General features: G+C 40.6%; 3 protein-coding genes across 6 annotated transcripts; 1 reads left to right on the top strand and 2 right to left on the bottom strand.

Annotated features, from left to right (window-relative positions):
• Nucleotides 1–109: 109 nt before the first annotated feature.
• Nucleotides 110–8,937, bottom strand: LOC133843608 (failed axon connections). 2 transcript variants are annotated; one of them, XM_062277236.1, is made up of 5 exons: nt 8,146–8,937; nt 3,569–3,907; nt 2,254–2,597; nt 2,087–2,189; nt 110–2,025 (listed from the first exon to the last, which is right to left on the bottom strand). In XM_062277236.1, the coding sequence occupies exons 1-5, from the start codon at nt 8,596–8,598 to the stop codon at nt 1,972–1,974; spliced, it is 1,293 nt and encodes a 430-aa protein (XP_062133220.1). In that variant the 5' UTR covers nt 8,599–8,937; the 3' UTR covers nt 110–1,971. The 2 variants fall into 2 exon arrangements, with proteins under 2 accessions (XP_062133220.1, XP_062133221.1); XM_062277237.1 differs by having other exon boundaries at nt 2,254–2,588.
• Nucleotides 8,938–9,465: 528 nt separating this feature from the next.
• LOC133843606 (serine incorporator 1) lies at nt 9,466–13,446 on the top strand. Of its 3 annotated transcripts, none has more exons than XM_062277235.1 (7): nt 9,466–9,631; nt 10,284–10,839; nt 11,145–11,254; nt 11,321–11,504; nt 11,565–11,765; nt 12,101–12,205; nt 12,963–13,446. In XM_062277235.1, the coding sequence occupies exons 1-7, from the start codon at nt 9,596–9,598 to the stop codon at nt 13,139–13,141; spliced, it is 1,371 nt and encodes a 456-aa protein (XP_062133219.1). In that variant the 5' UTR covers nt 9,466–9,595; the 3' UTR covers nt 13,142–13,446. The 3 variants fall into 3 exon arrangements, with proteins under 3 accessions (XP_062133219.1, XP_062133218.1, XP_062133217.1); XM_062277234.1 differs by having other exon boundaries at nt 12,089–12,205; XM_062277233.1 differs by having other exon boundaries at nt 12,080–12,205.
• On the bottom strand, nt 13,297–15,243 carry LOC133843605 (probable glutamate--tRNA ligase, mitochondrial). Its single transcript, XM_062277232.1, has 4 exons — nt 14,815–15,243; nt 14,343–14,753; nt 13,897–14,283; nt 13,297–13,838 (listed from the first exon to the last, which is right to left on the bottom strand). Exons 1-4 carry the CDS (start codon nt 15,150–15,152, stop codon nt 13,418–13,420), a joined length of 1,557 nt encoding a protein of 518 aa, XP_062133216.1. The 5' UTR covers nt 15,153–15,243; the 3' UTR covers nt 13,297–13,417.
• Between the last annotated feature and the right edge of the window lie 6 nt (nt 15,244–15,249).

Raw genomic sequence — 15,249 nt, 5'->3', positions numbered from 1 at the left:
TTTTTTGCTTTCTCTTCGCCTCATTGCACGCCGTATTTGGCGATTTGTTGTTCTTTGTTTCGGTTGGTTTCTTTTAGTTTTCCGTGTTTCTTTTTTACCCTATTAAAAATTTGTTTTTTATTTTTTCTTCATCGATTCTTCTCTTCTCTCTTTCATTTTGTTTGTTTTATGCCACATTTTGTTAGACTTTGATTTTGTTTACTTTGCTCGCGGCATTGGCGGGTGTAGAATGGGATTAGAATTTGAAAGTGCAGTTGATGGGACAGCGAAAAAACCGATTTGAAAAAAAAAAACCCATGGAAAAAGAAGGCGTTTGAGTTTTCGAAGAGATTTCGAAATCTCCAAAAATATTTGCATGAGATTTGTGTCAGTTTGTTTTATGATTCTTCAACTTCGTCTTTCATCTTCATCTTCTTTGTCTATACGTTCTTCTCAGATTCGTCTACTAAGTTTGATGTTTGTTTTGTTTTGTTCGCAGCGTTTAATTACAATAGAAATTATGTTTATTTGTTTATATCATATTTGCATAATTAAAATTAAACATTTATTTGTATACAAATCATAGAAGAAAAGACGAAACATAAAATCGAATGCGCCTCTTTTAAATTTAGTTACAATTTAATTTAATTTACGTTTTGCCGAGTATTTGTGTTTTTTGTATTTTCATTTTTTGGTTCGAATTTGTGTTTTGGAAAAAACAGATAAAGCAACATGCTGGACAGGATCGGCAAAAGAGACCGATGGATATGCCCAGAATGGGAAATCATAAGAAAACGAAAACAATAATAAACAATATTTCATGTTTTGTTGTTTTTTTTTTGTTTGTTTGTTTTGTTGTTTGTTTTATACACATCTTTATGATAGGGGCGTATATAATGTATGTATATATAATTATAAGTAATAAATTTTCAATATTTTTATTTAATTATTTGCACACATGAATAAAAAATTACTATTTGCAATCATATATATATAAAAAATAAACTTAATTATCAGCAGCGGCCCCTTCTCCTTCATCTTCTTCTCTACTTTCTTGTTCTCAACTGGTCACATCATCCTAAGCATCACCTACATATCATATATATTATATATATCATATCATATATATATTTATATATTCCTCCGCCGCAAATACATCCATAATTTTTTTTTTTTTATTTACTTTAAGCTTAATAAATTTTGGAAGAGTAAACAATACCATCGAGTTGCAATTGTTGCTGCATAATGCAGTATGTCTGTATGAGTGACTGTGTGTGAATGTATGTATGTGAGTTTACATGGCTGTGTGAGAGTGTATGTGTCGAGTGAGTGGTGAGTGAGAGTGTGTGTGTGTGTGTATTATATAGATCGCTTTAATGAAAACTAATGGTTAATGCGTATTGTATGCTGTTCTACACCTTTTTTCTCACCCTTTTGCTCCTCTTACAATCTTCTGGTTTCATTCTCACTTTGATTTACTTTTCATATTCGAGTTCTTTAACTAATTTTTTATATTTCTTTTTCTCATCCTTTTCGCTTATACGTATAAACTTTTATAATTTTATACTAAATGTTTTTACCGTTTTCTTTTTTTTTTAGATTTTCTTTTGTTTTTTTCTCTTCCTCGTCTTCTTGGTTTTTACTTTGTATATATATAAAAAAAGATGTCCAAAGTTTTTACGTTACGTTATTGTATATACGTTTTTTGTTTTTTTTTTCTTTTGAGTGGATCGTTCTTTTTTTTTTCTTAATATTTTCTGCCTGTTTTGCTTTACAGTTGTCCTATGTTTTAAATGATTCTTTTGACATTCGAATGTTAATATATATGAGCGCCTTACTATATATATATATATATAAGTTTATATATATACTATAGATATAGTATTAGTATCGTACTATGTATATATGTGGGGTGTTGTTGTTCTGCTTCATCTCCTTTCTCCTTCATTCAGATATATATATATATATATTTCATATATAACTAACGGCGCTTTACTTTGTCTCCTCCTTCTCCTTGTTCTCTTCGGTCGACTCCTTCTCGTTCGACTGTAAAGGAAGAGAAAATTAAAAGAGATACGATTTGAAAAATATATTATCTATACTTTACCTTGTCCTTCTCCAACTCCTTCTCGATCTTGTCACCCTCAGTGCCCTCCTGCTCATTTGATTTCTCCTGTTCGCCACCCTCCTTGCCTTCCTTGGTCTCAGGCCTGTTTAAAATACATTTATTAATACCAAGTTCTATACTTTGAGTAGAGCGTAAGGTTGACTTACTCTGGCTTGGGAATGTGCGCATTCAGATCCAGCTTTGTGCAGATCTCATCCCAGTCGGGGAAGCACTTGTCCTTCATGCGGGACACATGACCAATCAAGTTGGGACACTTCTCGGTCATATAATCGCGCAATGGATACGCAATATCCTTGGACAGATAATGCAGCTGCGACAGAACCGCAAAGGCGACCACATCCAAGGTGGTCGGCTCATCGCCAAAGAAGAATGGCTTGCAGTCCAACATCTCGCTGAGCACCTTCAGATCGTTCTTGCCGAACTCCTCGATCTCCTCGGCGCTATGCACACCGATACCGTGCGCCTTGAGCTTTTTCGTACCCTGGAACCACTTGTTGTGTTGAATATATTGGGTACCACAAAGCATGTTGCAACAATTGATAGTTTTTTTTTGGTTTTGGTTTTTTTGGTTAGGGGTTACAACAAAATGGATGCACAACGTGGGATAGGAAATAGTTGAGGAAGTTGTGTTGGTTGGTTGGTTAGAGTTGTTGGGGGGTGAGGGGAACATACAATTAACACGTACAGTTAGGTTGGTAGTGGGGAGGAGAGAAACCATCGAAATTAACATAAAAATATATAAAAATGAAAAAAAAGAGAAAAAACACCATGCAGAGTTAGTGATAATGATGGATTGTTGTTGTTCTTGTTGTTTTCGTTCTTATTTGTAATTTTTTTTCTATTGTATTGGGGTATTTTTGGTATATTATTTCAATTGTGGGTTATATATTATATATGCAAGAGTGAGTGAGTGGGTGAGAGAGCGAGCGAAAAAGAGAAATAGAAACTCTACGTCTGACCATAAACAATAAATAAATAAATGCAGGCTCAAAACTCAAACCTTGCACCGTCGCATTTATTGTTTATGCTCACATTAAATTACGGGAATCAACTATGTTTATATAACTGTGTCGGGGGTACAACGCTCTGAAGTCTGTTCTCTGTTCTTCTCACTAAATCAGGAGTCGGAGTTTAGGTGCAACATAATATGCCAACGATTCCAATATTTCTGCTGCTGCTGTTTCCAATTGTCATGTTTATTTACACTAAGCCAGAAATGCCAGCCAAGAACATAAACCATTAGAAAACACAGCCGGAAAAGTCGACTCCGATTTCCATAAACAAAATACACAGAGAATGAGAAAGAGAGCGAGACAGACAACAGAAGTGCCGCCGATGCCAGTTCAACGAAACTATTTGAAAATGTATACTTTGAGTACAATTTGAACTACAAGTACTTTTATCGCATTGCGAACGATTAAACATCTATCGAAATTGCCTAGTTATCGATTAGCGAATTACCTTGCGACCGAACGTTATTTTAAAGAAGAAATTTAAAATGGAGTTGGGCAAACGCAAGCCGAGCGCATGCTGCAAATTCACTTTGTATCCCTTGAGCACATTATCGGGATACTTGGCGCGCCAATAGAAGATGATCCAGATCAAATGGTTCTCCAACATGGCAATTGTGGCATACGACACATTGCGCTGCTCGGCTGTGAGGCCGGCATCCAGATTCTTATCATACTTGGCCGACAGCTCCTTGATGATGATGGCCGAATCGGCAATCTCCTCGCCATTCAGCTCAATGAAAGGCAGTTGACCCTTCTTGGAACGGAAACGCATCTTATGATCGACATTCTGTAATAAGAAAGAAATGCAAAACATATTTTAAAATGTGAAAAACAAGCGATGAGTAAGTATTTCATAAGTATGAATGAGTAATTTTTTGGGTGGGGTTGGTTGGGCGAACGACTGTGTTGATGATATCCCCGCCCCACAAATAACACTTCCGTATCATGGCATTCCAACTCATCGTGGCCCTTAAGCGAGAGCAGATAATATATACATATATATGCATATATAGATGTAATTGTGTGTATGCATGACTAATGTGCTTGTAATGTAGTTCAATCTGCTCCCACGCGAATCGGCATCGTTACGTTCCGGCCGCTAGATGTCGCTCATGACATACATAGGCCTACATATATACATACACACATACCTACTTATGTATGTATGCCAGAGATGCTGCTGCTGCTGCCAAAACCAACCACTACACTATACAAAAAGCTGTACCGAAAAAGCAACCAACACCCAACTACCCCCCACAGTGTTCGCACGCATACTGTAAAATTACACAGGCGAACGAACACACATACAGACACGCGTTCCAATTGCCGCTTTTTGAATTTGGCATATTCCAGCCACTTCCACTTCCAGTGTGCTGTACATACAAATAAAGTGACAGTTATGTCCGGTATTATTTTTCTTCGTTATGCATACATATTATAATTTCTAATTAGAAATTTTGTCCACAACAACAAACAAAAAAAAGCGAATGAATGCTTTGCTTGGCTTGGCTTCGCATATTTTATGCTTTGGCGCGGAGGGAAACTACAAGGCAAGGGTGTGGTTGCAAACACGCACACGCACACACACAAGCACCGAAAGAGAGCTACAGCATAAAGTGAGAGCAGCAGGAGAGAGAGAAAGATTATGCTTTCCAGCAGCAGCAGCATCGTTGCTGCCCAGGCTAAAAAGGGTGGAGTCGTCGTCGTCGTCGCCACATTTAATTCCAATGATCCACAAAAAGGCTGCTACTCCAACGCACATAACTGTCGCCAAGAGAGTGCGAGAGAAGGAAAAAGAGAGTGGGGTATGAAGATGGAAGGGGGCCAACGAAGCCGGCGACGCATTGTCGCCATACAATGCAAATGTTTATTTTTTATTAAATCATTATGCCAATTAAGCGGCGGCGACGACGACGAAGCTCAATTTTGGTGCAGTGTAGAGTTTTTGCATTGCCAACAACAATTGAATGCATGTTTAAAGACACGACAATCAAGAACAAGAACAGGAACAAGCAGCAACAGCAACGGCAACAACAACTACGACGCCGGCAGCAGCAGCGCAGCAGTCAACACGCCATGCAATTATGCAGCGTCTGCGTGTGTAAGTGAGAGTGTGTGTTTTGCGTGAGTGTGTTGTGTGTGTGAGTGGAAATCCACACCCTGTCCCAAAAGCAAAGAGAGGAGTTTCTTTAACAGCAGCAAACTGCGAGCGAGCGAGTGAGCAACAACAAAGGCACATTGCATATTTCATATGCCCAGCCTTTGTTTTAATGCAAATATGCGGTTATTAATTAAAGTAAAAACAACAACAATAAAATATGAACGAACAGAGAGCGAGAGCGCGCTCAAAACAAAAGCAAACCCGCTTTCAACGTTTGACTGCATTTGTCGTTTTGTTAGTAACAACAACAGCGAAATGCAAAACTCCACTTCCCCTACAAATACACACAAACGGCATGCAAGCAGCAGCATATGGACGGCGACACGCATACAACTGAAGCGTGTTCACACGTACAGTTGCATACACACAGGGTTGCCAGACCGTGCCGACACTGTCAACCTTTGTGCTGGCAATATGGCAACAAAAATGACGCGCCAACATTTGAAAATTTGAATAATGAAAAGCAGGAATTGTTTCATTCTGTTCTTACTGCTGCTGGTGCTGCTGTTTTTGCGCCGCATTTTACACAGATCAATTGAAATGGAAATTTATGCACACCACAATACAGCTTTATTTTATTTGTAATGCATATTGAAAAGTGAATTAATTGCACACACAATCATACAGCAGCAGTCACTTTGGTATGCCAACTATGCGGGCGGCAGCCTCGCCTAGCCATAGTTGTTGCTGTTGTTGTGGCTGGCGCTATTTATTGTTAATGGTTTCGACACGCTCGCTACGCTTGTGGTGTGAAAAAAATATGCGTTGCGTTTGCTTTATCACAGAAAAAGGAGCGCGTTTGTTTATTTTGGGCAACAACAGCGCCTGCTTGATAATGTATACAAAATGCAGCAATGCGTTTACAATAACAGCAACACTCATCGGCCCAGTCATCGTAGGGGGGATAGGGGCAGGGGCAACTCGATTACATGAGACGCGCCCTCCTCGTTTGGCATTGTGATTAATGAAAATGTCAAAGGTCTGTTTCATTCTCTCGTTACTTACTGGTGTTGTTGTTGTTGTCTTTACTTAGTCAGTTTGTTGAACTCTACACTCTACACTCACTCTACAAGCTAAGCTGTTATCACAAAACGGAACAAAATGGAAAGTATGCAATGACTCTGGAAGGGGGGATAGGGAGGGGCGTAAATACTTCAAGTCTGTTTCGTCTTGATGGACTGTCAATCATAATTGCTTTTGGCTTTAGCTTCGGCTTTCTTTGCATTGGTCGAGTGAAATGCAATTGCAACAGCTACGACCACGACGACGACGACGGCGATAAATCAATTCAATGAGCCGACGCAACGGCTGCGGCAGCGCAGCTGCAACATATGGCAAAAGCTGCTGGCGCATTTATTAGACAGAAAGAGAGAGACTCTTTGTGTGTGTTTGAAACTACTTGCGGCATCAATTAACATTCCTATCATTATTCCCATCTCGCTCCCGCTGCTTCCATGTCTTATTCCCTTTGCACAGTGGCAGCATTTCCATTAACCAATGTAATTAATAAGATTAAACAACACCAATTGCGTCGTGCGGGTGTCGTGGCCGCACCCAGTTCTGCTTCCCCCTTCCCAATGCCCTTCCACTCCCTGCTTTGTTTGTAAGTTCATGAATGAAAAAAGAAATATGAAATATATGCAAAGCGCATCGCGCGCTTTCAACTGTCTTTTTTTTTTTTGGAGTGTCGCTTCGCTGTCATTGCACCACTGTTCGTGGACAGTGGACAGTCATTTGTCTAGCAGAGCTGCTTAAAGATAAGGCGCGGCGTCGACTGCGCTGTCGAGAAGAACTTCCAGACAGAGCACAGAACATTCTCGCTGTATTAAGAGTGGGAGTAAAGTGAGAGGGGAGGGGGAAGCGCAAAACTGCAACAATTTTTATTAAAAGCAATTACAAAACGGGCACAAATGCGGCTTGGAATTTGTGCAAGGCAAAGGCAGCAGACACAACTGCAAAACTGCAAAAAAAGTAAATGAAGCAGAGCTGCAGCTGCAGCAGCAACAAAGACAAAGAGCAAAAGCATTAAAATGGGAGCCCCAAGCACACTGCTGTGTGAGAACGAGAGACAAACAGTGCGAGAGAGTGCCAAGTGCAAAATTTGAAGCACAACTTCAAGAGAGTTGTTATTGGGGAGGGGCAGTATGAGGGGAGTAAGCACATTAGTGTGTGTGTGTGTTGTGTATAAAGCACAACTTATGAGAGAGCAAGCAGCGACGACGATGACAACGAAAACGGCAGCTAGGCAGGCAGAGCCCGAAGTAGAAGCCGGAGTCAGCAGAGACCAGCGCAGCGGCGTCGGCGCACACACAAATTTTATGTATACGCTGTTTTATGTAGACGCACACACACACACGTACACACATACACATGAGCAGACAGGAATAAAATCCAGCAGCAGCAGCGACAGCAACAGCAACAACAAAGCGCCTGGCTCGCTACAGGTTCAAATGCGAGAGTACACACACACACAGCCACGCATTGGAAGGCTGCCTGCCTGCCAGCCGACTGTATATACTTGCATGAATGTGTGCGTGTGCGGGATAGAAAGAAAAGGCAACTGCTGAATGTATCCCTTTTCAGCATATGTGTCGAGAGCTATAGGGCGCGGTGCGCGGGCAGGTCACACACAGGCTTAGCACACAATCATGGCGGTTTTAATGTGTGCGCGTGTGTGTGTAGAAAAAAATCTCTACCGCAAAAATACATACGCTTGTGTGTGGAGAAAAAGAGTGATGAAAAACCCGCCACAGGAAAAAAAATGAATTGTGAAATGTAAAAATTTAAATATGTTTTTAGGTAGAAGTTATATTACAAGTCTACAGCAACGTATGGAAGAGAGATGCTTTGTGGAGAGAACGTACCTCATACTTGAGTCCCACCAGACGCAGCCAAGTCTCCACTTTGAGGCAATATGGTGAAAGCGAGGGCAGCAGGGGGGTGCGCGAAAACTGATACAGATAGATGATGTCCTTTTCAAAATTGGTCTTGTGCACATTGAACTTTTGTGCTGGCGCTTCTGATTTTCCAGCAGCCGCAGCGGGAGCTGCAACTGCAGCGGCGGCATCTCCATCTTTCTTTGCATCAGCGGCTGCTCCATCTTCAGCAGCAGCGGCGGCAGGCGACGCCTTAGCATCCTCTTTGTTGTTGTCTTGGGCGTTAGCAGCGTTCTCGCCAGCGACGGCGGCAACAGCGACAGAGTCGGCAGCAGGTTTTTCCGCCTGTTCAGCGGCAGCGGCAGCAGCATTTTCTGTGCTTGCTGGTGCTGCAACTGCTGGCGTTTCCTCAGCGGGTATTTGAGCTACTTCAGTTGCCATTTTTCTTTATTTTTTTTTGCTTCGTTTTTCACTTTTCTTTCAAAGTTGCGCTTTCTTTCTTACTTCTTCAACACTTTTCCTTGTTCAAAATGCACACACATACACACACTGAGACGTCGTTGCACACACCACACAGAGTGAGATGATGATAGACAGAGAGAGGGCGAGAGTGCGAGAGACGAGAAGAGTCACAAGAGTCTCCACCACTACAAGCACACGCACACAAACACAGTTTTCAAAAAAGTGCACCCAACAATTTGTATTTTGCGCAAAATGTGGAAAAGGTACCGCACACAACAACCAGACGCAACCGCTCACAAAACAAAACTGAACGGTACATTTCCATTTCATTATTTTCCAGCCATGGCAACATTAACAGCAAGGGTTGCTGTTAAGTCAGCAAGCGGCTTGGCCGCCTGTTAGCCTAACAGCCAGTACTCCGCCTTTGTTAAGCAGACTCCTCGACAAAGTGTTAGAAAACACCAACATAATGCTAAGGCAACAACACTGGAACAGTACCGAATGCATAAATGCATAATAAACAAAGCACTCTGTGGCAGTTAACGTTGTAATGAATGCTTTTTTGTATCAAAATACTAACAGGTGATCTTGGCATCAATTACATTCGTATGAAAAAAATGCGTGTACCCCCTCGATTTAAAGTTGCATTATTCTATTTCTAGATGAAAGGTTATGTATGTAGATAAAGAAGGATACTTGAATGATGTTAGAAAAGTGCTGTATAGATTTTTAACAAAACATTTCCATCAAGAGCTAATTAAAAAACGCGCCTGTTTAAAAATATTGTGCGGGTTTCTGTCATTGGTATATTTCATGACATCAGAATGTCTATTTCGGAATTATTGCTTTTGGTCACACTACGACAAGTGAAACAGCTTTCAGAAGAAAGAAAAAACAAAAGAATAACAAACCAAAATATTGAGTGTTTAATTTAAATAAATATCCAATTAACGCTACATAAGGAGAACAACAAACAATGGGCGCTGCATTGGGCCTTTGTTCGGCGGCACAGGTGCGTTGATTGCAATCAAATTCGATATGTGAAAAAAATATTGCGCATATGGCAAACAACTGCAGCAGCATCTGAATCGATTTTCACAGTGCCTGTTAAATTTCGTTTGCCAAATAGTGCTGCCAGAATTTTAGAAGAAACGGCTAAAAATGTATATGTTGAAAATGCTTAGAAATGGCTAACATTTGTTTAAAGCTTAATGATAAAGACAAAAGTAACATTTTATCTTAAGCAAATTTTAAGATAAAAAGTACATCTTATCATTTGATATTTATAATCCATAGATAGGTATTGTATTTAAGGCGATCTTAATTCTTTGTTTGTGGTTTTTGTAAATTTTGTTTCACAATTTTTTTTTTCCGTGGTCCTTACTCTAATTATTAGAGTCTAATAGCACAAACGTTTAAGAGTAGCTAAAGGAATTAAAAATTTATTAAATTTCTGTCTAATAGTATGTTCTAAACTTAAAGAAAAGGCTAGATTTAGCCAACAAAGGACAGAACTGTTAAAGGAAAATACCATATTAAAAAGCTATCAAATTTTTACCTTTATATAAACAAAGTACTGTGTATACTAATTAAAATCTTAGATTTCGTCTAATTTAATAGACCCCTGCTATTATGTTTAGTAATTAATATTTTTGTTTTTGCAGTGTGCCTTGTGCTGCACGGGAACGGCGGCAAGCATGTGCTGCTCCGCTTGCCCCACCTGCAAGAACTCTTCCTCTTCGCGCTTCATGTACGCCTTCATGCTGTTGATAGGCACTGTGCTGGGCGCCATAGCTCTGTCGCCTGGACTGCAGGACACTTTAAAGAAACTTCCGTTTTGCGTAAATTCCACATCAACGTTTTCGGCGAAAACACTTGGCGGACTCTCGGGAGGCTCACTCCAAATTGACTGCGAATACGCCTTGGGTTACATGGCTGTGTATCGCTTGTGCTTTGGTCTCGCTTGCTTCTTCACTTTGATGGCTTTGATAATGATGGGTGTGAAGAGTTCACGTGATCCTCGATCTCATATACAAAACGAGTTTTGGCCATTGAAATTCTTGATCTGCTTTGGTGCCTCGATTGCTGCGTTCTTCATTCCGGATGGTTCCTTTGGACCGGCCATGATGTGGGTGGGTCTCATCGGTGGTTTGGCCTTCATCTTGGTTCAGCTGGTCATCATTGTGGACTTTGCGCACAGCGTTGCTGAGAACTGGATTGGTAAGAGTTTAATATGTGCAACTAAATCTATTTGCCGTTAAACATAAAACTGCTATTAAGTGTGATGAAAAGTCGCAGTTAAATGTATAGTAGCCTTTAAGTTAAACCATTTAATAGCTCAGCAACCACCTTGTACCACCTTTGTGACTGTTAAATGTTAATCTGCAATCTTTTTAAACTAAAATTGTCCCCAAACTATTTTTATGTTAAATGCATGTTGCAGATAATTGCTTCATTTGTTGTATAAGAGATTCTTGCATTTATTGGCATTCATTTGTACATCTTTTATTTTTATTTTCTTGCAGAGAATGCTGAGAACAATCGTGGCTACTATTATGCCTTGGCTGGCGTCACTTTGTTGGGTTACATCGCTTCGCTCACAGGCATCACACTGCTCTACATCTACTTTACCACAGTAATTAAACGAGTTCGCTAATTGCTTTAATTCCTTTAATTGATTTAATGCTTTATCTCTTTGCAGTCGAGTGGCTGTGGCATCAACAAGTTCTTCATCTCCATCAATTTGATCTTCTGCCTGATCATCAGCGTGCTCTCGGTGCTGCCAGCAGTCCAGGAGCGTCTTCCCCACTCGGGATTACTTCAAAGTTCGCTGGTTACTCTTTACACTGTTTACTTGACCTGGTCCGCTGTGGCCAACAATCCGGGTTCGCATTGAATTTTGATATTTAAATTGAATACTTTATTAACTCGTTTTGTATTTAAAGAGAGGGCTTGCAATCCTGGCATGTTTGGCGTAATAGAGAATGTTACCACAACTTTGGCGCCGCCTACCCACAAATCCAAGGTTACTTTTGATACAACCAACATTATTGGCCTCGTTGTTTGGCTGCTTTGCATACTCTACAATTGCTTTAGCTCCGCCGTGGAAGTCTCAAAGATCAATCATGACAGCAGCGAGAAACGTGGTAGGTTCCAATTCAATTCTTGAGCAGCAGCAGCATCACTTGTCATGCACCTGGCCACAGTTTCATTCTCACAAATTCCACACACCAAGCTTTTCATTTACGCTGTACAAAATACAATGAGCTAACAATGACTAACACCATTTAATTTCTCTATATTTTTTTCTCGCTATATTTTTTGCTTTTATTTAACACTTTTTTCCACTAACCAAACTAACGTTAAATTGCTGTTTAACCTTTTGGTTATGGTTATTTTAACGAAACTGTGTACAATTTGCCCGACAACATCTGCCCTTCTGTCCTGCCACTAATCCCAGTTTTAACAGAAGCTCTATCAGACACAGAGACGGGCAACGTCGAGGGCGGAGGCAAGAAGGAGACGGACAATGAAACCGAAGGCGTCTCCTACAACTGGACTGCATTCCACACTGTGCTCGTTTGTGGTAAGTAAATTCAAGAGTTGAAGTCGTTAAGTTTCATTCTTAATTCAAGTTTAAATGAGTTTGATTCATGGCTAAGAAAAGGTTTTGTTTTGTTGCTAAGATTTCTTAAACCTGTGAAGCAAAGATTTGGTTTTGATTTCTTTTTTCTATTGTTGGGTATTGAAAAATGAAAAGAGAAACTATTTTAAGTTTTTAAGTATGATTAATTCTTTGATTCACATGTCGCGTGCGTCATTAGCTAAAGTGAAAAACCCTTAACAAAAATACTTTTTTATTTTAAGTAAAAATGAATCTTATAGCTCTTGATTAATAATTTTAATACTATATTTATTGAGAGCTATAATAATAACCTTTACTTATTTTTAAAATGGTTTAATTTTGTTTTTGCACAGTGACGCACAAATTCCTGCAGAGAATTATTCTTTTATATAATGTTTATTTATTATATGAAATCTAGTATTTAAAAGAACATTTAATAGAAAAGAGAGTACTGGCTGCTGGGGCGTTATATGATCATTTAATATTTATCATTTAATATATGTTAAAAATTTTCGAAATATAATTTTTAGCTAGCATATTTATCCGATATTGGACTTGCAATATTTTCTTACTTATTATAGAAGGAAGATGCTGTATTTTAACTTTTAGAAAATAATTTTATAGAATAGAACTAATAAGATTTTCATTATTTTAACAGTTCAGTTGAATGACAAACTAGAATCTAACCTCTAAACCTAATTGAATACTCTTTCTACAGCTTCACTTTACGTAATGATGACGTTGACCAATTGGTACAAGCCCAACTCGGACATTGCGCTGTTCAACACCAACGAGGCATCGATGTGGGTCAAGATCGTGTCCAGCTGGTTGGGCATCTTCATCTACGGTTGGAGTTTGGTCGCACCCATTGTGCTCTCCAATCGCGACTTTAGTTAAGCAGCGAGCGTATTATAAACTTACCAAAATATCAACATATATATATATTATACTTATAATTAATCGATGGAAGGAGCGTGTTTAAAATGCGGACAGTGAATGCCAAAATGAATTGGAGCGGTGCTTAAAAGCGAAGGCTTTGGATTTTGCCATGGTTTACAAACAAGAAATATTCTCAACAAAGATACATTATAAATTTATTAACAATACGTATTGTAATAACTACGATCAAAAAATTGTCGTCAAATGTCTTTCCTCCAATTAAATAAAACGTAGTCAGAGTTGTTGCACTCGTGTCGACTCCACTTGTGTCGTTTTTTTCATGCACTCCTCGAGCCGCTCGAGTACCACAACTTTGCCCAGGATTTCCATCATTTCAGCCACGCCAGGACCTTCTTGCAGGCCACTCAAAGCGCCACGCAGCGTTTTCATCAGCGCTGGAAATTTGAGAGCTTTGGATTTGGCAAAATTCTTCAAGGTGTCGTTCAGTTGATCCTTTTCAAACTGCTTCAAGTTTTGCAATTGCAGCATCAGCTGCTGCAGTTTTTCCACTGTTAAATCCTTGAGCTCAAACTGATTGGGTTTGACCCAGAGGAAGCTCAGCTTGCTGCTGGTCAAGTCCTGAATCAAAGTCAAACGTTGCGCCGCCCAATTGAGCACATCAACAATATGTGACTCAGCAAGATCCAAATGGGAGCTGAGGGAAGAAGTTAATAATAAGTAAAAGCTGCAGTTGCATCTGATGATAAACTTACTGCGTGGAATATGTCTGCTTGACCAGCTGCTGGACGTGCTTAACCAGCTGCTCACGCGATTGTTGTGTAGTTAAACGTTGCTTGATCTCTAGCTGATTGTAATCGTTGAGCAGCTGTGCATTAAGGCGACTGGGATGCGAGTTCACGAGCTCCAAGCGAAATTCCTTAGCCAGCTCAGACAAGGAAAGCAGCTGCAACTTGGCATGAGCACGATGCTCAAAGCCGCCGCCAGCAGAGCTGATGTAGTTCATCAGCGCTGTGGGAAAGTAACCGCGTTCCCGAAATTGCGCAATGCCAATGTCACCTTGACGCTTGCTCAACTTTGTGCCATCGGCGTTGACTAGCAAAGGCAGGTGACCAAACTGTGGTGGCTGCCAGCCAAAGGCGCTAAAGAAATAGATATAAAATCAGTTAAGGGAATCACATTAATTAAACCACTTCCTCACTTGTAGAGCAGCAGATGCTTTGTGGTGGAGATTTGCCACTCGACGCCGCGTAGCACATGCGTTATGCCCATGTGGTGATCGTCTACCACGTTGGCCAAATGATATGTGGGAAACTGATCGCTTTTCATAATCACCGGATCTCCTTCCGTTTCACTCACATTGTGCTGCACGCTGCCATAGATGAGATCCTGCAGAGGCGTCTCGTGTGACGTTAACTTGAAGCGTATGCAGTGAGGCGTCTGTTTAGCCAGCAGTGGCTGCAGTTGCTCCTCTGTGAGATGGCGACACTTGTTGTCGTAGCGCGGCACTTGACGAGTGCGCAGAGCCTCCTTGCGTAACAGCTCCAGCCGGCGTTCGGTGCAGAAACAGCGATAGGCAGTGCCATTGGCCAACAGGCGTGCTACCGCATCGCTAGAACAGAGGAGAAATATTCAAACTGGACTTCCCTATCTAAAATTAAACTTTTACTCACCTGTAAAGCTGCGTGCGCTGACTTTGTATGTAGGGTCCATGTTCTCCACCGCAATCGGGTCCCTCATCTATTTCAATGCCTGCCCAGCGCAAGTCTTCGATCAGTCTTTCGCTGGCACCGGGCACCAGGCGTGTTTGATCCGTATCCTCGATGCGCAGCAGGAATTTGCCGCCCGCATGCCTGGCAAATAAATAATTGTAGAGCGCTGTGCGCAAGCCGCCAAGATGTAGCTGCCCAGTGGGGCTGGGAGCAAAGCGAACACGCACTTCACTATGGTGTCGTCGTTGGATGGCACATAGGCACTGCCTCAACAATGTGGTGCGTTGCACATTTAGCATTTTCAGTTAAAACAACGGAAATGTGCAATACCAAAAGTTTGTTTACGTTTAGTTAGTTGATGCTATCTTAATTTGACCAGCTGGCAACGCTGAAATG

This window comes from Drosophila sulfurigaster, chromosome 3, assembly GCF_023558435.1.
Source record: "Drosophila sulfurigaster albostrigata strain 15112-1811.04 chromosome 3, ASM2355843v2, whole genome shotgun sequence".
NCBI lineage: Eukaryota > Metazoa > Arthropoda > Insecta > Diptera > Drosophilidae > Drosophila > Drosophila sulfurigaster.
The sequence above is the reverse complement of the archived record's forward strand: the minus strand, read 5'-3'. Positions and strand labels throughout refer to the sequence as shown.

Bases quoted from the DNA above. Each gene is read 5' to 3' on its own strand.
- LOC133843608 (XM_062277236.1), bottom strand. From the start codon at position 8,598: ATGGCAACTGAAGTAGCTCAAATACCCGCTGAGGAAACGCCAGCAGTT. The intron at 2,598-3,568 runs GTAATTCGCTAA...CAACACAACAAG, and splicing joins AAATAACGTTCGGTCGCAAG to TGGTTCCAGGGTACGAAAAA. The intron at 2,026-2,086 runs GTAAAGTATAGA...CTTCCTTTACAG, and splicing joins AGGAGTTGGAGAAGGACAAG to TCGAACGAGAAGGAGTCGAC.
- LOC133843606 (XM_062277233.1), top strand. From the start codon at position 9,596: ATGGGCGCTGCATTGGGCCTTTGTTCGGCGGCACAG. The intron at 9,632-10,283 runs GTGCGTTGATTG...TTGTTTTTGCAG, and splicing joins GCCTTTGTTCGGCGGCACAG to TGTGCCTTGTGCTGCACGGG. The intron at 11,505-11,564 runs GTTCGCATTGAA...TTGTATTTAAAG, and splicing joins CGCTGTGGCCAACAATCCGG to AGAGGGCTTGCAATCCTGGC.
- LOC133843605 (XM_062277232.1), bottom strand. From the start codon at position 15,152: ATGCTAAATGTGCAACGCACCACATTGTTGAGGCAGTGCCTATGTGCC. The intron at 14,284-14,342 runs GTGAGGAAGTGG...CTATTTCTTTAG, and splicing joins AAGCATCTGCTGCTCTACAA to CGCCTTTGGCTGGCAGCCAC. The intron at 13,839-13,896 runs GTAAGTTTATCA...TTCTTCCCTCAG, and splicing joins AAGCAGACATATTCCACGCA to CTCCCATTTGGATCTTGCTG.